Source organism: Salarias fasciatus, chromosome 23 (genome assembly GCF_902148845.1).
Source record: "Salarias fasciatus chromosome 23, fSalaFa1.1, whole genome shotgun sequence".
Classification (NCBI taxonomy): Eukaryota; Metazoa; Chordata; class Actinopteri; order Blenniiformes; family Blenniidae; genus Salarias; species Salarias fasciatus.
The window spans coordinates 16,187,710-16,209,830 of NC_043766.1; the positions used below are offsets into that span (position 1 = coordinate 16,187,710).

The 22,121-nt window shown below is 39.9% G+C and overlaps 1 protein-coding gene across 2 annotated transcripts; it reads right to left on the bottom strand.

Annotated features, from left to right (window-relative positions):
• Positions 1-2,705: 2,705 nt before the first annotated feature.
• On the bottom strand, positions 2,706-15,018 carry LOC115381810 (guanine nucleotide-binding protein subunit beta-4). 2 transcript variants are annotated; one of them, XM_030083424.1, is made up of 11 exons: positions 14,811-15,018; positions 9,389-9,608; positions 9,112-9,150; positions 8,395-8,501; positions 7,345-7,359; positions 5,987-6,050; positions 5,630-5,792; positions 4,994-5,060; positions 4,490-4,691; positions 3,788-4,004; positions 2,706-2,815 (listed from the first exon to the last, which is right to left on the bottom strand). In XM_030083424.1, the coding sequence occupies exons 2-11, from the start codon at positions 9,443-9,445 to the stop codon at positions 2,709-2,711; spliced, it is 1,038 nt and encodes a 345-aa protein (XP_029939284.1). In that variant the 5' UTR covers positions 9,446-9,608; positions 14,811-15,018; the 3' UTR covers positions 2,706-2,708. The 2 variants fall into 2 exon arrangements, with proteins under 2 accessions (XP_029939284.1, XP_029939285.1); XM_030083425.1 differs by lacking the exon at positions 7,345-7,359.
• Between the last annotated feature and the right edge of the window lie 7,103 nt (positions 15,019-22,121).

A 22,121-nucleotide genomic window follows, 5' to 3' on the forward strand; every position in this document is an offset into this window, starting at 1 on the left:
ACCGAAGCTCGTAGTGCCGACGCAGCTGTTGACCTGTTTGATCAGAGAACAGATAAGCTTCAAAATCAGATACTGGCTTTACTCGACGGAGATGTTGGCACTTGAGTAAAGAGAGTCATTCTTTTGTTGTTTCATCACACAGACTAGTTTCACAGCTCAGGGTCTGTGGATAACATTGGCACAAATGAAGTAGTAACACTTAAATCTATATGTTATCCACATACATTACCCCCCCGACCACCCCTCCACCCCCACTCCAACACGTTCTTCAACTCTCATATGCAATACATACCAAATATCCTACACATTTTAAAATATCCTCAGGCTAAAAACCTAAATGGTTACTTCTAACAATCTCTAAAAGTGAACTGGTTTAATGCCAAACGGGTACAAGGACAAGCTAAAACGTGAAAAAAGTTCACCTAGAATCACGTTATGCCGAAGAGAAGTGTCATTAATATCAGACTGAACCTTAATAAGTACTACAAACTTCATTAGAAAGCAGAACTGTATAAAAAAGGATTCAAAGTACTTGTTTTAATATGCAGTATGCACCTGCATGTGACAGCAGTGTTTTCTGTAAGCATGCTTTTTAGTGTTCATTAGTATCACAATGTGCTTCTACTGGGGAAAGCAATAAGAACGAGGAATCTCACCTATGTGTTTAAAAAGAGGAATATTAAGAGGAAAACATTGCTGTAGTCAATGCTCTTATTACCTGCTAGTATGAATGGTATTCTAAGGCAGAATGGAGACACAATAGTGCCACATCTCACTAGTGTACAGACCCTCATTTGTCCAACCTATGTGGGTCAAATTTTCTGATTTGGAGAGACACCTGAGACAACTGATGAATAGGTCCAAGTCACACTTTTTTGTGTTTCTTCCTTTAAAATTAAGTCTTTCAAGAAGCAAAAGTCACATGTGCTCCATGGTTTACACTGGTACTACAGTTGGTGCGTGCTTATCGCTCTTTAAGTGTACATTTCAGTCTACCTAGTGTGTCTTCTTTTGCTCAAAACACTAAGCATATTTTTAGTGAGGAACAAAATGCAGATTGTTAAACTTTTCAAAAGTCTTCTGTCATCCCACTCCCCTAACAAAAAAAAAAAAAAAAAAAAAAAAAAAGGGGTCTAATGGTGACACTGGTGTGATTTGAGTGGTTAACTTGATTTCAGTTCTGTGTCACTAAATTCACATCCCGTTGAAGAGAAAGCCAGGATTCGGCGATCCTTCATTCAGAAAAACCTAAAGATGAAACTAGCATGTTGAGCTTTGAAAGAAATCTGCTACATCCTCATTTCTTTTGCCTACAAAAGCACAGTCACTTGGTGCGTTACGATCCTGACAAACACCTCTGTTCACATCCAACTTTCTTGCTTGAAGATTGAGAACAGCTCCTGTCTGTGGAGGAGGCGTCCCCACTCCAGCTCTTTTCAGCATCAGTGTCTTTTGTCGGGCGAAACGGGACGTCGGAACGTTTCGATCTTTCGGAGGTTTGGCAATGTCAGGTTAGAACCTTTATCAGTCATAGCACACTACAGTTGTTCTGCATGGAGTAAATGATGTCGTCCGTGTTTTAGCATTTAGCATCTGAGACAAAACTCCATTCGAGTAGTAGCCAAGGAAATGTCTCAACTTTCCTAGCCTAAGATTCTGTAGTTTATACTCTGAACTTTATGCTGAATCCAGATTTAAAACAAACAAACAAAAATGCCTCTTGTTGATTTTGGAGTGCTTTCTTTCCAATCACAACCACAGCCGTCTGACAAGTTTCAGTCCAAAACAAACTGTGGAGGAAAATACTCAGAGTCACATTATAAAAGACAAGATAAAATAAATAAAAAATAAAAATTCACAGCCATCATTCGCATAAGCGCAACGTCAGAGGTGCAAGACACCCTGATGTGTCCATAATACGCATACACTGGAAAAAAAAGTTCAGTTTGGCCAAGTTATATTATTGGTTTGCATTTTCTATCTCCTCTATGAAATGGCACAAAATCAACTAAATTGAGTCCAAGATATGTTTAAAAAACTAAGGATATAAAATAAAGGAAACCTTCTGACATGCACTCTTCTAATCAAGGATAAAAAAAAGTGCATCATGTTGCATTATCTACGTAATAATGTGAATATGTCCGATTAAAAAAAGACATTTCACCCCAAATCATTAAAAAAAGTCACAGGTGAGAGAAAAAACTACAAAATATGTACATACACATTATATATGCATATATGATGCATAAATACACACATAATGTTATACATATATACTGTTTTATATATACATATACAGAATGCACTCTGAAGCTTACCTTTTTTGTAATTAGTAACAGATGCTCTATATTACCCTATAAAATTCATATGAGGGCAAATAAATCCTCCCTTTTTTTATATCCTTCAGTTTTCAAACTCATCTCTCATTCTCTCTTTTTTTTTAAATTCTTGATTGGCCAACTTCGCTTAAGGGTTTTCACTTATTGTCGCTGTGTTAGGTGAAAAAAGTCTAGATAAAAAGAGTAGGTACTTTCTCACAGGTGCACAGGTCACTTGCAAAAGGAGAGATCCGGGGGTGAGTTAAGGGGATTTCGGCAGACACAGTGTTCACCCCAAAGTTCCAGCACTGCAGACGAGTCGGGAGACGTTGGGCGGGGCTGCAGGGAGGAACCTGGCGGGCAGTGATTGAGGAGGCAAAAGGTGTGTTCTTAATTCCAGATCCGGAGGAAACTGTCCCAGGAGCCGGTGGCCACGGCCATGCCGTCCGACGTTACTCCTAAACAGCTGACTCTGTTGTCATGGCCTGCTAGCACACCTGCAGGTCAGAGAAAACAAGGCGTAGGGGAGAAGTAGAGATAAGTTACTTGGCAGGCTAAATTTCTTGAGTTCTCAGCTTGCTCCAATACAAATATACAAGCAGGTACTCACACAAACAATGACAAAAAAAAAAGATTTTTTTTTCCTAATCTCAGTTTGCAATAATATTCAATGCCAGTCTCTCTTCATATAAATATATTAATATTGACAGACAACACTTGTCTGAACTACATTTCAGGTCAGTTCAGGTCAGAGTCCCCACACCAACGTAATGAAGCATGAAAATAATTCAACTGTATTATTTGCCAGATTATAAAATTACCTGAAATCTCTGAAAATTACTCCACAAATAAATATCTAAAGGCTAATTAAACAAGCGACTAATCCTACTTTATTAATATCCTTTTTTCATGTCTCATTGGGGCGGTCCAGGGAGCTGATGGGGGCCAAGGGTGCTGCTCAGGGAACTCCTGATCCTAGGTTCACTTGTCTAACCTTTAGGTCACCACTGCCCCAACAATTGGTATCAGCTGCCATGCCTGGTGCTCAAACCAACCAAATTGGGTTCAGTGTCCTGCTCAAGGACACTTCGACATGTGGACACAGGGTAATGTGGAATCCTACCAGCAACCTTTTGATTGAGAGTCGACCAGGGTCGATTGCTATTCGATTCTTCATCATTTCCCAAGAACACAGTTTCTATTGTTGAGAGCAGGATGCGTCAACAGACACTTGACACCGTCTTACAGTAGAGGAGAGAAGAGGCTTTGGTGTGAAAATACTCTCCAGACACAGACCATGATCTATGAGATCAATTAGACCACAAGATGAGAACTGAGTAAATGTTTTTTTTCCCCACTTCACAGGAGCATTGACCACGTCACCAGTGCCAAAGCACCTTCCACAATTAAAAACCGACTTCTTGGTCGAACAGGCCTCCTTTCTTTTCTTTGCTTCAGACATGACTTACCTGCACGCTCGCCTTTTAGAGTGTCCCACACATTGCAGTTGAAGTCGTCATAGCCAGCTAAGAGCAGGCGGCCGCTCTTAGAGAACGCAACCGAGGTTATGCCGCAGATGATGTTGTCGTGGCTGTACATCATCAGCTCCTGGTCGGCACGCAGGTCAAAGAGCCTGCAGGTAGCATCATCGGAGCCGGTGCCGAAGGCATTCCCATTGGGGAAGAACTGCAAAGCAGAGGCCGTAATCACAGCGTTAGAGTATTTCTTGAACCTTTCGGTACCTTGGTGCACACATTGCACTTCATGTCATGTCAAAAATGAAGGCTTTGACACGGTAATAAAAGAAAAAATGCACTTTCCTCTTTGGACTGAGGAATGAAAATATCTCCATCATTCAGCACAATGGTTTGAACAAAAATTATTGTTTGAGTGAATGGAGGAATGGAGGTAATTAATTTGAAAAAGCTTCTCTTCAAAGATCATCATTTAATCGTATACGGTTTTAAATGCTCTCAAAATTAAACAATGTTGTTTGTTGTTGCCTTCATCTGTTCTGCAATTTCTGTCCTCTTTCATACGTTTCTTTATCTCTGAAGCATGTGTGTGTGTGTGTGTGTGTGTGTGTGTGTGTGTGTGTGTGTGTGTGTGTGTGTGTGTGTGTGTGTGTGTGTGTGTGTGTGTGTGTGTGAGACTGAAGGTCTGGTACTCACAGTGACAGCATTGATGTCAGACACATGGCCAGTGAACGATTGCCTGCACATGCCATCACGGATGTCCCACAGCTTGGATGTGGCGTCACACGCACCCGACACAAACGTCTTGAAGTCCGGGCTCAGAGACAAGCTCATCACATCCCCTGTGTGACCAGTGAAGCTGGTGGCCTGCTGGCCTGTCTCGATGTCCCACAGTGCACTGCAGGAAACCAGCAGCAGTCACAAACAAACAAACAAAAAAAAAAAGCGTTTTGTTCCCTGAATTATTGCTTTACAGCCCAGTGTTTGAACCCACAAAGATACAAACTGATTTTGGAACATTTTTTTCCCCCAATTTCTTTTACCTGTAACAGATGAATTGATCAACTCACATTTAATTGTTTTGAAAATTTATCAAACAATAAAGCACTAGCAGAAAAAAATAGAGCTACTAAAACTTATGAAGACACCAGAAAAATATTCCCATCATGCACAGGACATAAGCGTTTAAGTTACACTCACCAGGTTGTGTCTCCAGAGCTGGTTAGTATCTGGTTGTCATCCAAGAAGCGACAGCAGGATAAATAACCTGGAGATAAATTGTAGATCTACATCACATAAGGCATGTACTGCCCTGCTCAGTACCTTTTAGTAAAGATGTCACTATTCATACTGCAGCCAGATTTTAATCAGCAGTCACAAATGAACATACAATAAGAATATTAAAAGTAATTCAAATATTTTATTTAAAAAAAATATATTGATAGTTATTGCTAAAAGTATGCTTTTAGATTGCAGGAACAAAACAGAGTGTATCCATCCATCCATCTTCTATACTGCTTTATTCTGTGCAGGGTCGTGGGGCGCCGGAGCCAATCCCAGCTAACCACAGGGGAGGGCAGGATGCTTCCTGGACAGGTCTCCAGTCCATCACAGGCCAAACACAGACAAACACAACCGCACACTCATATTCACACTTAAGTCCAATAACAACCTCATATGCATGTTTTGGGACTGTGGCAGGACAGTGAAGTATCGGGAGGAAACCCACACATCCACAGGGGGAACATGCAAACTCCACACAGAACGGTCCAGCCAGTATTTTATATATTTATGTTATTTTATATATTTCTCCTTGTATTTCATAGCTGCACATACCCGTGTGTCCTGGTAGCTCCCGGGTGACGCGCACGTTGCCCTCGCGGGTCTTCAGGCTGTATATGGAGCAGATGTTGTCCAGACCTCCGCAGGCTACATAGTTCCCAGAGGGGGCGTACGCACAGGTCATCACCCAGGAAGAGCGCAGTGGGATGGCGTGCATCTGAGTACAAGGAGGGTTATAGACATTTTCTTTGCATATTTCAGTAAAAGTCGTATAGTTCTAATGAACAAGAACATCATTTTAAAGGATGAAATTGATAAATAATTTTTAAACATTTGGGATGGTGGTGAATAGATACAGCTTTATTAGTTGTACCTTATAAATAAAACATAATGACACAGTCATAAACATACCTTATTTGTTGTGTAGCTGTCCCATATAATAAGCTTTCCATCTTGCGAGGCACTGACAAGTGACCTAAACACAAGTAAAGAAGCGTTACACAAGGCCCATCTGTACAGACACCGACATGATGGAAGATACATGCACCCGGTTTTTTCAAAGCGATGAGAGCCAGCCACTTTACAAACTACGATGCTACGCTGTCAGTCTAAATGTAAACAAGGCCATTTGTTCGAAAAGCATTCTGCATGACTCCTTCCTCATTGCCTTTACATCCCCTGGTCTCCGTCTCCTAGTGGAAACCTCCCCCTCTAAAGAAGCCTCTTTTAATGTCCCACTCCATGTAATATTCATAACCCCAGTTATGCAAAAGTCCCCACTGTCGAGTGGGAGGTGGAAGCCTGGCAGATTGGGAAACACATCAAGGTAGGGCAGCAGAAGAAAAGGCAGGGGCTGGGGTAAAGAGAGTGGAAGTTGTAAATGGGGCAGATGCAGTAACAGCTGGAAACCCCCCTCCCACCCTGACTGGGTGTTTCAGTCTCTCCGGGAACAGGAAACGGTTTGATGCTGCTGCACAACAATCAAGAGGCATGCCATCACGCTCAAATGTCAGAGGCTGTTTACAAAATAAACAGTCACCTCCTGCAGGGTCACCTAGAGAGTGCGCGGCACACCCATATACACAACTACTGGGAGCAAACATCAGGTAACAAGAGCACTTAGCCTCACAGTCAAATTATAAGCTACATTTTGAAAACTTGTTATGGTAGTTAATAGATTGATGTGTACTTCTGTTATAAAGTTAAGCTTAATTGATATATTTTCAAAAAACTAAAATAAAATCAATCAATAACAGAGTGATCATACAATCAGTTTCATAGAGATTAGAAGTTAATGCACTGCATGCACACCACGGAAAAAAGACAAGCATGACCGCTATTTTCTGTGCGACTCCCCTCGGTGCTTATAACTGCAGCAAACACTTAAAAACGCAGTTTGTAAGATTGAATTTAATGCCAATAACCTGTCTGCATCCACAACAGCAAAAAAAATCTGGAGAGACAGTTTTTTAATCGTTGGTATATTGTGGTGTTCAGTCAGAACAAGGCCAAGGTTTTAGGATCTTAAAAACTGCATCTTTAAGGAAATATTAAATAAGCTGTAGTGAGGCTCTCTGTGCCTAGAGACTATTATTACTGTGCTCATAGTGAAGGCATAAAACAGTGGTGGCACTGGGATGTACAGTAGTGGTGAGGGTGACAGTAGTGACAGTCATTTATGATAGTATTAGTCATATTAGTAGAACAGTAGTAGTTGTGGCAGTGGAGGTAGCAGTAGTAGTAGTACTGATAGTAATATCGCCCCACACCTGGGACTCCCATCACTGTCCCAGTGCATCGCATTGGGAAACAGACGGACAAAGAGAAAGATAAAGAGTAATACACACATTAACACGAATAAAAACAAAGGCTGATAAATCCAGTAATGAATGATGCTGTGAAATTGTCACCGTGTGAACTCAAACTAAGTCGTACTAAAACCGGTTCTCAGTAACAGTAATTTAAGAAATTCAATTATTAAGAGAAACTTTCCAGGACAGATAGAAACTAGTTCAGGACAGCTGAATTTGCTCATTGACGTCCATATTCACCTGGTGGGTTGATGTTAGGCTCAATGACAGCTCTGAGTTCTCAACAAAACTCAACTACCATTTTTTGTCACAGTCACTGAGGGTCCTTTCACACAAGCTGTCAGCCCATCTGAGACTGGCCTGTAGTGGTGGTCTTGGAGCAGATGCAGTCCCACTCTGATGTGGACTGAAGCACCGCAGCAGGCTGTAGAACAAATGCCCCTCTTAAGCCATGAGTTTGAGCAGATCAAGCTCCCGAAGTCAGTGATCAACGTAAAGGACTTCAGAAATTGCAGCTAATTTACAAAAATGTTGACACCAAATGTGCCCACCCAGTGTGAAAGCACCCTAAATGACAACACAACAGCACTAGAGGCTAATATTCCAGTACATTTATTTAAATATTTGAGCTACGTAACTCATATTGCTTTGTTACAGTAGTTTTAGGGATGAATTTAAAATATTGGGAGTTGAACTGAAATGGAAAACAACACAACCTAAAACAGCAGCAGCACACAGCAAGTAGAAGCAACAGCAAATGTACACTCACTTTGATCTGAGGATATAAACAAAAGAAAGAAAAATATACATTTGACATCCCCAGACGTGCCAAGGGAATTGCACAAGTGTTATTTTTAAGTAAACATAATAAGCTTATTTAAAACAAAATTCAAAGAATCTCCTCTAAAAAATGACACAAAACAAAAATGACACAAAAGAAAAAAGACAAACACAGAAGATATATAATGTCCTTGAAGCTTATAACTGTGTTGTTATTAAGTACACTACCTGGAGTCACTCCCCCAGTGCATTGCATAGATCTTGGCCAGGTGGCCCCTGAGAGTGCGTCGCGTCCGCATCTGTATCCGGCCCACTGAGTCCAGACCAGCTGTGATCTGCCAAAACACAGGAAGGAGTATCAGCTGCTACACCTGTTTTCAACGGCGAAAGGAAGCTGTACAGTAAAACCCCCACACACAACCAGGAAGAACATGCAAGCTCCACACACAAAGGCCCAGCCCGGATTCCAACCCAAAACTTTCGTGCTATGAGGCTGGAGCTCCAACCACTGACTAGCCGTAGATCACTATCACTAAAAATTAACAAGTCAGTGCTTGTGTTAGGTGCATGAAGTTTATTTCGACATTTCCAATATCGTCAGCAAGTGACTCACAGTAAGAAAATGTTTCCTAGTAATTACTTTTCTGGAGTTGGAGGTATAAATTATCCTTTTTTTCTTTCTTTCTTGATATTCATTTACTCAGTTTAATAAATTCTATCATCTATTTTTATTATCTATTAGTTTTGCTATCCGTGCAAAGCTCTGGACTTGATGATGGGGATTGTTTGTGTTTTTCTGCAGTGGACATGTTCCTTCTGGAGTTTTTTTTTTTTTTTTTTATGCACTGTGCGAGTGTCGACCAGTGACACCAAACTTGACAAAAATACAGAAATTAATGACTGGCTCCGTCATCCAACAGTCGAAAGGTGAAAAAAAAGTCTTACCTGTGACAGAGTGGAGTCACTGCATGCTTTCCTGGCATCCTGCAACATAATGAATGATACAAAACAAAAAATATAAATCAGCTTTTTCAACCAGTAACACATGATTATCTTTGCACCCAAAATACAAAAAGAAAAAAAAAAGTGTCTTAAAATATGAACTGTAATAAAAACTAATTTATCTCAGTATTCCTTTTGTACTTACACTACAATTCCAAGAATCAGATTTCTTCAGTTGAAAGAAGGACACTCATTGACACACACAGACACACAACTGTACCCGGATCTGATTGCGTAGCTGCTCAGCTTCCTGCCGCAACTGCTCCAGCTCACTCATTGTCCCTCTGTGATGTCTTCAGGCCACTACTTCAGTCCAAACACTGCCTGCTGGGAAAACACGGGCCTGCACGCATGCACACACTTGCGCTCACATTCACCCACCCAGTTGCACACACAGACATGCACACGTACGCGTGCCCACACACTCTACCAGCTGACACCTGCAAGACAGAAGGACAGAAAAACTATATGTTCAACACAGACAGGTAGCAGAGGACTGGGACACTTCCTCTACACAAACACAAGTATCATATCTGGGCTCCAAAAAAAAAAAAAAAAAAAAAAAAAAGAAGGGTGCTGTAGAGGGTGGGGAAAGGTGGAGTTGTGTGGCAGCTCAGAGGGTGGCCTGACCCTTCAAACACTATTAGTCAGGTTCAAAAGGCTATCTGAGACAGGCACTGACCTTTCCCTACCCTAGCCAATCAGCCTTTTTTCTGTCTTGTTGCACTGTGCGGTTTGATCAATCTGCAGCATGCATGTGGGCAAACCCTCTAGTGTGGGTAGGCAGCCATTACAACATTTCTCTGAATGTATATCTGGCTTCAGTGTGCAAGACCGCACGCACGTGCACGCGCACACGCACGCGCACACACACTCACAACCTTGGGGAGTGTGAATGTGGGTCACAGAGCACTTAGACACTCCTCCTTTACAGTCTGCTGCCAAGCGGTCAAACCCTCTGAGATTAAATTTTCAGGTCCATTTTCTATAATTCAACAATAAGCTGAAGCCCAGCCCTTCCTCTCCCCAGGAAGTCGTGCAATGTAAAGACAGGCCTGTGTGTTTCATCCTCTTAATTGCACACTTATACCTAATGCAGCATGAGTTGCCTACTCTATACAAATAAAAACAAGACAATATTTTCCAAACACATGAGTCTAAAACAGGAGTCTCAGTGTCAACTTGACTATGAGGGTGTACCGCTCAATGACACACAATAACTGCAAATACACCTTCCTCCCATGCCCCATAGTCTGCTCAGTGAACTACCAACATGCCCAAATTGACCTTTTACACTCAGCTAATTGTCAAACCAAATCCTAAACCTGAGACTCATGCCACGGAATGCAAACGAGAGAGTGTAAAACTATGCAAACAATAGTGACTAATGCTGAGAAACACACCGGGGATTTTCCAGCAAACTGAGAAAAACTGACAGCTCCGATGCCAGCCTATCTGTGGGACTGATACTGTGAGTGCCACATGAACAGACATGCAGACGAGGAGAGAAAACATTAGTCACTTATGGACCGAAACTGCCAAAGTGAGTAACCTCATGAATGGTCAAAAATAAACTGTTATAAAGATAAATGGTTAACAGTAAATGGCTGGATAAGATTTATTTTTCAATTATTTATAGTAGTGTTACATAGGATCAGAGTAACAAAGGCACAACTGTGTGCTCGAGCGGCCTATTGTTCAGTACGTGGTGATAGTAGACAGGGCTGCTTGTCACTGTCACAGATGAGGGTCTGTGAGGTGCAATGGGAGGCAGTGGGTGCTGCTACCCTGTCCTGACATTTAACCACCCAAAATTCCATCCATCCATCAGCCCTGTTCAGCCTGATGCTTTCAGTGTCCACGAGGACACACGGTATATGGACCGGAAACAAAGTGCCAGCAGAAGTTTGAGATTGTGCTTCATAGGACAAGACAGGCACAGCTCGGTCATCACATCCATATTTACCTCTAGAAATCACTGTCGTCAGTTCAACAGGTGAACAGACACATTCTTCACATTCTTACATCTGTTCTTCTATGAATGAATCAATCAAAAAAAAAAAAGCAAATGCTTAAATTTTACTGAGTTACTATTACTATTTCAATGAGCCCCGTTTACATGGCTGTCTGTGTATTCACCATCATTCATGTTTATCCTAAATGGTTCTCTGAGTGCATCTGTGTGTTGTTTCATTACAATACAACCAACAGCAAACACAGGTGACACAACATAAAAACTAAGCTGTTTTTAGTTTTTTTGCCATTGATGTATAAAAACACAACATTTTCAGAATTTTGCCAATTAGATGTGAAACTTTTCTGAAATGAAAATGCAAAACAATGCCATTTCACTTGAAACGCTGCCATGTAAACAAGGCTATAGTTACATTACTAACTTGTAATGTCCTTTCACCCTTAGAATCATAATTAATAATAATCAATTATACTTCAATACTTAAATGCAGTACTTCAATCATCATCAGGATAAAATACTCTCATCAAAAATTCTCAGAAAATATCTTATATCACAGGGTCAAATATGGAGAATGAAGACGACACTAAATGCCTTTCAGAGGAAAACTAATAAAAGGAATAAAATCTATAATTACACAAAATAAAATGCATAACTATTCAAAAATAACAAAAAGGTCCAGGCAGGGGCAAATTCTGTGTGGAACGTGCATCTTTTCCCTCTCAGTCTTGTTTTTTCCGGATACTTTGTTTTGTCCCCAGTTGACTGAAGTTAACTGGTGCTTTTAAATCGCTCATAGGAGTGAATGTGAGCGTGTGTTTCTCTGTGTTCTGTTTTCTGTCTTTTAGCCAGATGATGAACTGGTGTCCTGTCCAGGGCGTTGTCCATAAACAGCTGGGATCGGCTCCAGCCAATCAATTTTATATAATTATATCATAAACAGAAATGCCCCGAATATGAATAATGGCAATGAACTAAAAATCTTTTGATTTGATATATGTTTATTGTGGGAGAGGGCTGTAAATACCCTATTCAAACATTTATTTTCAATCGTATACACTCACAACAAGAAAGAAAGAATATACCATTGTCCAGAAGCAGACCGTAAAATATCAGCACAGGGATGACCAGGACGTTCTGGAACTGATGTTATGAACAGTCAGGTTCTGACAGAGTCCCACACCAGAAGCAGTGAAGGACCTCTGCAGCAGTGATTACAGTGAAGTAACACTGCTCAAACAGTAAAATAATCACTACGCAAGTTACACCATACCAGAAAATCACTGGTATTGTTAACGAAGGGGGAAACAAAATTAAGATTGTTTCATGCATTAGTCATTTGCAATGAATTTTATAACTGCACTTTCTCTTTCTCTAAGCTGTAAAATACTTTTTTTCCCCAGAATCTAAATTCATGAATTGCTTCATAAACTGCATGCATTTATACAATAAGCGCTACAGATACTACAGAACCACAGAACCATCTTAGAAGGAAAGTCATCTCAGTTTATTGTGTCAATGTCAAACTTCAATGCAGCATTAAAGCTGCTCCAGCTGTGAACTTGTTGAGGTTAGAAATGAACAACAATCCAAACATCTTGAAAACTTTGGGAAAGTTACACAATTCCAATAAAGTGATGTACCACATGGTTTTCTTCCAGTTAGTCGGTTTATGTGTATATACAATATATTAATTGAGAAGAACACACAGCATATGTTCAGAATTACAAAAGCAAACAAGAAACTGTAAAAGCAATACCTAGTATGATATTTCTCACACTATAAGTTTCACCCCCACAGACCACTAAGAGATGGTTTCAAGTAAATATAATATTTCTTACTACAATTTACTATTTAATTTCCACATAACACGAAATCTACACCAGAGAGCTGTACGGTTAAACACCATGCACCATGATGTGTGTGAAAGCTGAGCTAGTTCAAAAAGCAAGATTCTGTTTGCTTCTTTACCAACTGTGGTGAAGTTCATTAAAAGTTAGAAAAAGTTCAAATGCAGCACAGACCAAAGACCTCTAATCAGTCCAAACATAGGATGTAATGGGCTACTGAAGTTAAACATCCTTGCAGTAGTCTGCAAATGATGAACACAATACTTGAATTGCTTTCACTCTATTGACATATTATAAAAAAAACCCATAATAATTCAGCATGTTTCATTTACGTTCACACCAGCATGTACCTGTGTAGCTCATCAGTGAAGAGTTTGCATATTTTCCCAATACGTGTTTTGGTGTTTTTCTCTTGGTACTCAGTTTTCTCTCCACTGTCCCAAAACATGTATTTGAGGTTGAATGGTATCTGTGAATTTATGTGACTGTCTGTGTTTGTGATGAAATGGTAAACTGTCCAGGATGTACCTTGACTCATAGTCAGCTGAGACCAGCTCTTGAGTTTGCAGTATAAAAGATGGATGCAAGATAAAATACAGTGTCAAAAATGGGGGAAAAAAATAATAAAGATAATACAGAATTACAGTGAATGTAGCTCCTTTCATGCTTTTAAATACTTCTCCTAAAATTGTGTTGAGCTTGACCACGACAGAAATATGGTAGTTATTCATATTCCACAGTTCCTCATGCATCAACAACAACACTTTTGGCCCATATTGGCTACGGTTTCTGGTCTCCCAAACAATCTGGCTATCATTTTGTTTCATTTACATGCCCTCCAAGAATCTGAGCTTGTCACTAGAAAACTTTAATACATGTCACCTCTCAGACACTCTGTAGTATGATCTTGCTTGTTTCTGCATCACATATTTGCCTTGCGTCTTTGGCAATGTTAGAGTTCATATAAAGAATGCTTCATTTAATATTTTCCTACTTCCCTGGCCTTGTTGTATTAAAAAAAAGTGTTCTTGCAGTGCTAGTTAAATAGGTTTTCCCCATACTGTGTATTATTAGGAAAGTTGTTCGGTGCTACAGCTCAAACGCTGATGAAATTCTAAACTTGCAAGTTTGCGAGCAAATGAACATTTCACACAGAAAAAAGACTCATTTCATTTCATAGACGGAGGAAATAAAGAATACTAATCACTTCAAATTCATATCTGATATGTTAATCAGTACACAACAAAACATCACGTCTTAGGCCACTGGAAAAAATATGTGAATAAACACGAATAAACGTGAATAAACATATTTTGGTAATAGCTATGAGAGCCTCTGAATCCTGATGGCTGTCTGACAGAAGCAACAATTTGCAGGAGCAAGGGGCTCCATCACGCAACCGGTGGATGCTGGATGAAGGCGGACTGTCATGTATATTTAATAGGAAAGACATGAGGGGGGAAGCTACGCAGGGTATCTTAATACCACATACGAGAAAACTGATACACGGCATAAAACCACACGGCTATGTGGTTTCCAGTGAAAGGCGCTTATTGTTACGTATTGACAACATGCAGAAGGCCACGTTTGTGAAGAAGCAGTGCATCTGAAACAGTGGCAGCTCAGTGGAGGCAACAGTAGAGAGGGTATCTTTAAACAGCTTCGCTTCTGCTTGGAGATGGCTAGAATATCACAAACTGTTTCATAGTTAGGCATGTCATCATGTATCAATATACACAAGAACTAAACCGGCCTGAATAAAGACGAATTTAGTCTAAAAATCACACGCCAAACTATCAAGAGAGATTCCTTGTCCCTACCTGAAACAGGCTGTCTGTTCTTCTGATCAAGTCCACCCGGTCCGCTTTCACACGACAACCATGCCCACAGCTGTGAGAGGAATCGTAAAGGCAGGTGTGTTAATTTTAAGTTTTTTTCAGTGATTTCAAGCGGACAAAACAAGTGTTACTCTGCTCGAATTTGACCACTACAATTTACACCAAGCAAGCTAATCACCACACCCATGAAAGTGGGAACATGGCAACAGCCCACGCTGGGGGGAGCGCGGTGGTGGAGTGATGAATACGTTCATTATATGGTGAAGACCGTGGATGAATTAAATAGCCAGGATGTATAAAATGCATAAAATATTGCAGTACAAACTCAAACTGAAATCGTAATAATGACGTTTTAGTTTCAATGCTGTGTTAATTCAGTAGCGAGTACCCTGCGGCCAGAATGGTACCGTCCTCTAGCCCCCCTGATAAAAGGAATCGAACGGGATACAGGAAATAGACACAAGACGAGAAGTACTGGAGCAGTAGTGACAGTAGTGGAAGTAAAAAGTTGTTATTCATGGAGGACTTAGGCTTAAAGACAGGAGGACAGGCTTAGATTAATAAAATGTGCTATCCTTTTTCTTCTTAACACACACAACTACTATTCCAAAACAGTGATCCAACTGAAGTACTAAATCTGAAAATTAAGAAAGTAGAAACCACCTGTGACCAGCCACTGTCAGTCCAGACTGTGATCTTTTTCTATTACACATAATAAATACTTCATTCAGAATGCAGAATAATCTTAGAACATGTTTAACATATTACTGCTGTAGATGATATATCTCACCAAAATGAATTGAGGTGTTTTATCAATTTAACCTTTTTGATTATTTGTTTGTTTTCTTGCTCTTCAACTTTTTTCTCTCAGTTAAAGTGAATAAAACTGAATATTCATATAACCTCCTTTGGCTAGTGTAAAAGTCTTCAAACCATTTCAGTCTTTTTTGTATTACAGTCAGTTGATTACTATGTAATAAAAAGCTAAGAAATAATTCTGTCAGTGAAATTAGTAGGCTTTATTTTATAATTGTTGTAGTATGTTTTTAATTGGTAGAAAATGTCTCTGTGGTTCAAACTTGTGAAAAAAAAATTGCATTTCTGTCCCTTTAATAAATGTACATTTGGTTCAATTAGTCAGCCATGCTCAGGAAGGTAATGATATATATGACACCTGAAACCGAAAGTCTTACTTCATCAATTGTTTTGAACAAAATTTTCTTTTGTTGTTGCTGTTTCAAAGTTGAAAAGAATTACAGTAATCAACAGCGAAGAGCAGTCAATTATTAGCATACAAAATATCAAAAGTCAAATCTCTGGGGGTTTGGATTGTATCAGGAGACAGCTGTGCTAAGTCTCACCCAGGCTCACCACAGTTCGCCTGCAGTGGGCTCATTGAAAAGGATCTCTCGCTATTGGGACAGGATGAATTTTTAATGCGGCCAATGAAAGGGAGCAGTGGGATAGACTTTTCCATATCTCTGCACGAGCCACAATCAATAGAGGGAAGATGAAAGTTTCTCAGCCCTTGGTTTCCTTTCGGAGTAGCATGGGGTCAGATTAAGTCTAATTGAATTCACACACACAGCAGTAGTTTAGGTGTGTCAGTCCAATTTCCTCCTAAACACATTATAAGGATTAGGATTAACATGAGACAGGAGACATATGTGGTTTGTTTGTCATTAGGGCAGCTGGGATTAAGCTTTTTGTTTATTTGTTCTCTTGAAAACAGTCATCTGGACAACATGGGTTATTATTACATCTAGTTATACTGTCTAATACAAAAATTGTTTATTCTTCTGGGATGCAAGTTGCTGGAGCTGCCACGAACATTTTACTTTGCAAATTCGTGAATATGGACACTTTCAGAATGACAGTAAGCATGACACATGAATGCTTTGGGTTCTTCTTTTCAATCTGTCATATGGCCCACACTATAGTCGAATGGTTCGTTTGTAGACTGGTCAGTTGTAGACATTCTGTGCAGCTTGCATGTCACTTCTGCATGCTTCAGTATCTGTTCACTTGTGTGTAACTATACGTCTCTCTGCATTACTTTTGAGAAAGACTGACAACCAGTCCAAACTGTATCCTGCCTTTTGCCCAACAGCAGCTTATATCGACTCCAGCTCCCAGGGACACAAAGTTGGACATAGCAGGTATAAAAACATGTGGATCAATGTTACATGTATGGCAAAGTGCAGCAATTTTCTTGTTAGAAGTTGTCTATAACCTAATTGAAAACTGACAAAATATTGGACTACGTCTAGCCTTTTCTCAGATCATCTATGAGCTGACTCAAAAACTACTGCTATCAATGCTATCAAGAAGTTGCGATAAATCATGCAGAATTTTTTTTGGGAAATTTCATCCCAATCATGTGAACTATTTAAGTGAACTACAGTAATGTGAGATTAAAAAGCAAATACACTGATTTTGCCAGTTTGTCAGTTAATGATAATGCAATAGCAGAGACAACTCTCTCTCTTTCTCTCTCTCTCTCTCTCGCATGCACGCACGCACGCACACACACACACACACACACACACACACACACACACACACACACACACACACACACACACTTTAGAATCAACAATTAATCTCCAGTGCAGATGGAGCAAACCAGAGAACAGAGTCGTAATCCTACACACACACATTGGAAGAACATGTAAACTTCATACTCAAGTTTCCCTGAGTCCTGACTTGAACCTGGGATATGGATAACAGTGCTTGTCACTACATCACAATGCCTCCCCTCTATGATTGTCAAAAAGGGACATTTAAAGAAAAATGAAAGCATTTCAGCCCTCTGCATTCAGTGAGGCCAGAGACTGAAAGCAAGTTGAGAATAACAGTGTCTTCTGAATCAGTTCCTTTGTCTCTCAGGCCCCCTGGTTCATCGCTTGGCAAACAGGAAAAGTAGGGAGCAAATCAACACTTCAAAAATGGCAAAACAATTTCCTGGTGTCTATTAAAAAAAGGCACACATGTTGGTGATGCTATAAATAGCAAAGCCTGTAATAAGTAGAGTATCTTAACTGTATCATTGATAATGAATGAGACGTTTTTGAATCAATGCAAATTTAACAAGAGGAGTGCCCAGGTAAGTGAGCACAATTAAAAAAAATAAATAAACATACACAGATGCAGATGAATCCTGTCATTTGAATGAGGAAGATTTGGAAATTAAAAGAATCATGATGAACTGATCTATTCTGTCATTAAAAAAAACAAAAAACAAAAAAACAAACAAACACGGTTGATGTGATTTCTTTCTTTTTTTTTTTTGTTAGAAATATATGCACCATTTGTTCAGAGGCAGTGAACTTTGTGCTACATGTGGTCTTGGCATACTATATTTATGTGTCTCAGTGGTAAAAGCAGTGGGATCTCTGATTTGCATGTCCAGAGAGTGAAGCAAAGTGAGGTCAAAAATAGATCCATTTTATCCAATCCAGTTTCACAGGACTGCTCAGAAATCCCCTCAGAGGGTGTGCAAATTGAGTGGAGATAATTGGATATCAATCAGAAATGGTTTCTCAATGTGTATCAGTGTATCTCCATCTAATTTTTCCCCCTTTTTTCCCAAGACAGCCTAACATAATGTAATACTTCCAGTGTATCAAAGGCAATTAATAGGTATAGCCACACTCAAACCTTAAAAGGCTTCATCAGGGCTGTCTTATCCACCAGACATCTCCTGGGGAGGCTGGCCGTTGCTAGGGTAACCCTCACAAATGGCAACTGACGTCAGCAAGGTTAGGAGAAATACCGAGGAGAGCCAGAGCTGCTATGCATAATGGATTATTGAGTAAAGTGTCTGGAAATATGCGTGCCATGCTGAGTTTGCCACCACTACTCTCTGTCTCTCTCTCTCTCTCTGATGATTAAAATAAATCGTGACATTATGGGGGTTGCACTTGCCGACTGACACAACTTTAGCATAATGGGACCTTGTGAAATGAACCATCCTGAGTCAAACACTTTGAAGGACTTTACTATCATTTGCTACATAATGATCCACTTCCAAATTCTGCATTCCGCATAAATTTACTGAGGAAATCCTTTTTTTCCCTTCTTTATTCTGAGGTTCAGTACGAGTAGCTGCTTGGGAAAGTATAAAACACACACCACATTGAGATCATGTGAAGCCACTTGCAGTCCTCTGAGTCGCCCCAGAATAAAGACAGAGGAATCTATCCCATCAGAAATCATCTTTCCCACAACATCTGTTGATGATCACTCAAGGATCCAGAGTGACATGCACAACCTCCCAGAAGTCATCGCTTCACATCATGTTTAAGAGCAGAGCGTGAGTATGAATGGTTTACTCTGTTCCTGTGTCAGGTCCTTGTCTAATCTCAGTGCTATTGTTGGCCCATGAGAGACTTTCACAGCAGCGGCGTGTTGAAGAGCCCTCATCGTTTCTCTGATAATACCTCTCATGTTGTGTTGGAGTCACACTATCGACAAGCAGGACACTGATTGTGGAGTCAGGTTTGCTCATGGCAAAGGCCAAACTGTTGCTACCCAGATTTAGAGAGCGAGACAGAAACACCTACATGCAGAAGAGGCAACCCTGTATTCATTTTTGAGAAGGGAGTGAAGCATGAGCACAAATGTATAATTGTTATTAGAATAAGTAATGACATCAATTACTCTGTTCATGATTGTGATGTTTTTTTTATTTATCTTTTCTTTTTCTTTTGTAAAGACATCCCTGTCCTTGAGGGTGTGAAGTTGTCTTCAGGTCAACAAAGAAACAAAGAAACAAACAACTGTTCTTAAAAGAAATGAGATGTAACCTGATAATATTCATTCAAACGGGTGAATAACTCATGATTGCAACCCTCTTTTAATTACTTTTGCAAGTTAAGCAGTAGTCATTGTTGAGAAAGGCAGGTGCACCCCGACATATTACCAGTCCATCATGTGGAAACATAGGAGACGACATTCAAACTCACACAAAGGCCACCTGGCCCAACCTGGACTCAGACCAAGGACATTCTCTCTAACTGCAAAGTTTGCTTTAGTGAGAAGCATCAGAAGAAGTCTGTAAACAGAAGAAGTGAGAGTATCCTTGTCCTGTGAAAACATGAGTACTTCTTCAAATTGCAAGCCACGAAACGCATGAAATTTCCCCCTTTGAATTTCCCCAGAAGCAAAAAAATTACGGATGCGAGGTACATTACTGGTGTGCTACAGTCATTTTAAAGTGTTGTTCATCACCGTGGCTCTACTATGATACCAGCTAATCATTAATTTATTACCTCAAGCCCAGAATTATTCCTATGTGACCTTTCAGGGCACAACAGGGTCTGGACACAGAGTAACACCAATTTATATCTCCTTGGCCTGTGTGAGCCACACATGGACACCTTAAAATACAATAAAAGCACAAAACGATACATTTTTCAATACTGCTGTTGTAGCTGAAGCATTTCTTTCCAGTTTTATTCCAATTGTAATTCTATCCTTACTTAAAATCAATCTGTTTGCAGTACAGCAAGAAGTTCTGAGCTGTTATTCTGAGGACTGTTGCATTATATTCCAACTAAAACAGCAGCAATATGCTTCTTTGAGCAAATTTGAGAGACTTCTGACTTTTTCATTCTGAAGTTAGTGAGTTTGACATGACACTACATCACAAATGAATGAAGCCATGTGAACATCAATGTGCACAAAAATGCAATTTTTTCTTAAAAAGAACCACCAAAAAGTTTTGTTTTTTTTTACCTTTTTCAGTGGAGATGAGCATCAGATGATGTATTCTGCATAAGTCCTAAATCATGACTCGCACTGAGCGCTGTGGTTTCAGTTCTTCCCTTCAGCTGTGAGAGTAGATGCTGCCAGTAGGAGCAGTAAACTGAGACACAGAGCTGGAGTATGAGGCAGAGAACCACTGAGTGGGAGGGTGAACATATGGGGGCAAGACGGATGGAAGCGAGAGTAGTATTTCTATTAAAGGGACAGAAACCGTTCTTTGAAACACTATATGTACTGAAATTAAAGCAACTAAAAAACATAAGTTTTAGGTCACTCCATATTAATAGTGTTCAGCATGACATTTATGCAGGTTTTGATTGGTGATCTCACTGGTTTTAAATGCAAGGTAACATAAGAAAGGCCTTGCATGTTTTAGAAAATAACCAAAGGAAGGAAAAAGTACACTCTTGTAAAAGCAGATTTGGATTAATTGTGTTTTCTGTGAGTATTATCAGATGAGTATAGCAGGAATCAACAGCAAATAATAAAATATTTTCTATATCTGAATGGGGAAACGGACCAAACAGAGCAAACTAGAAAAAATGGATAAGACAAGGTTGTTACGTTTATCTAAGTCTCTAAAGATTATTCAACAATCCGTTAGCTGGTGATAAGACAGGAGAAAGATGTTAAAGGGGTGAAGATAGAAGAGAAAGAAAGAGAGAGAGGATACGCTTGATTTCATAAATGACAAATTCATATTTTGGAAGCAGCAGAACAAAATCTTTCCAAAATTTACGAGACTGTCAGAGACCTGTAGAAAATATTCAAGACACAAGATTGATGACACAACACAGACTTTGTCTAGAGAGCAGTCCGTATCACAAGATATAAGAAGAAAGAAGCTCGAGCTGAATAATGCTGAAAAGTATAAAAAGAGACAAAGTTATTAAGTTGATTTGCGTTTGATTTCAGGTTTGCACAAAGAATAGAATACTTTATCAATCCTAGAGGGAAATTCTTGTAGCATACCACCACACAGAACAGAACACAGAATAAATAGCACAGAAACTCAAATATCAATATGATAGAATAAAGTTAAATAAGTTATATTAAATATGAATATATCCACAGTTAAGTGGTGACTGATACAAGCACAGAGTACTGAATTTAACAGAAAAACACAGTAAACACTGAGGAGGAGTTATAGTCTTATTGCCACTGAAATCAAGGATCTGCCGTGACTCCGTGCTGCACTTTGGTGTTATAAGTCTGTTGCTGGAGGTGTTCCTGCTGTTGACCAGGACATCATGGAGGGAGGGGTGAGAAACATTGTTCAGAATAGACCTCAGTTTGGACCAGATCCTCTTCTCTGAGACCACCTGTACAGAGTCCAGCTCCACCCTCACCACATCACTGACCTTTCTGATCAATTTCCTGATCCTGTGGGTGTCAGTCGCCCTCAATCTGTTACCCCAACACGCAGTAACGTAGAGAACAGCGCTCGCTACCACAGACTCATAGAACCCTGGACAGGTTCACTACTAACTTCTTTAACTTGACTGCAGAACCAGTGATGGACGT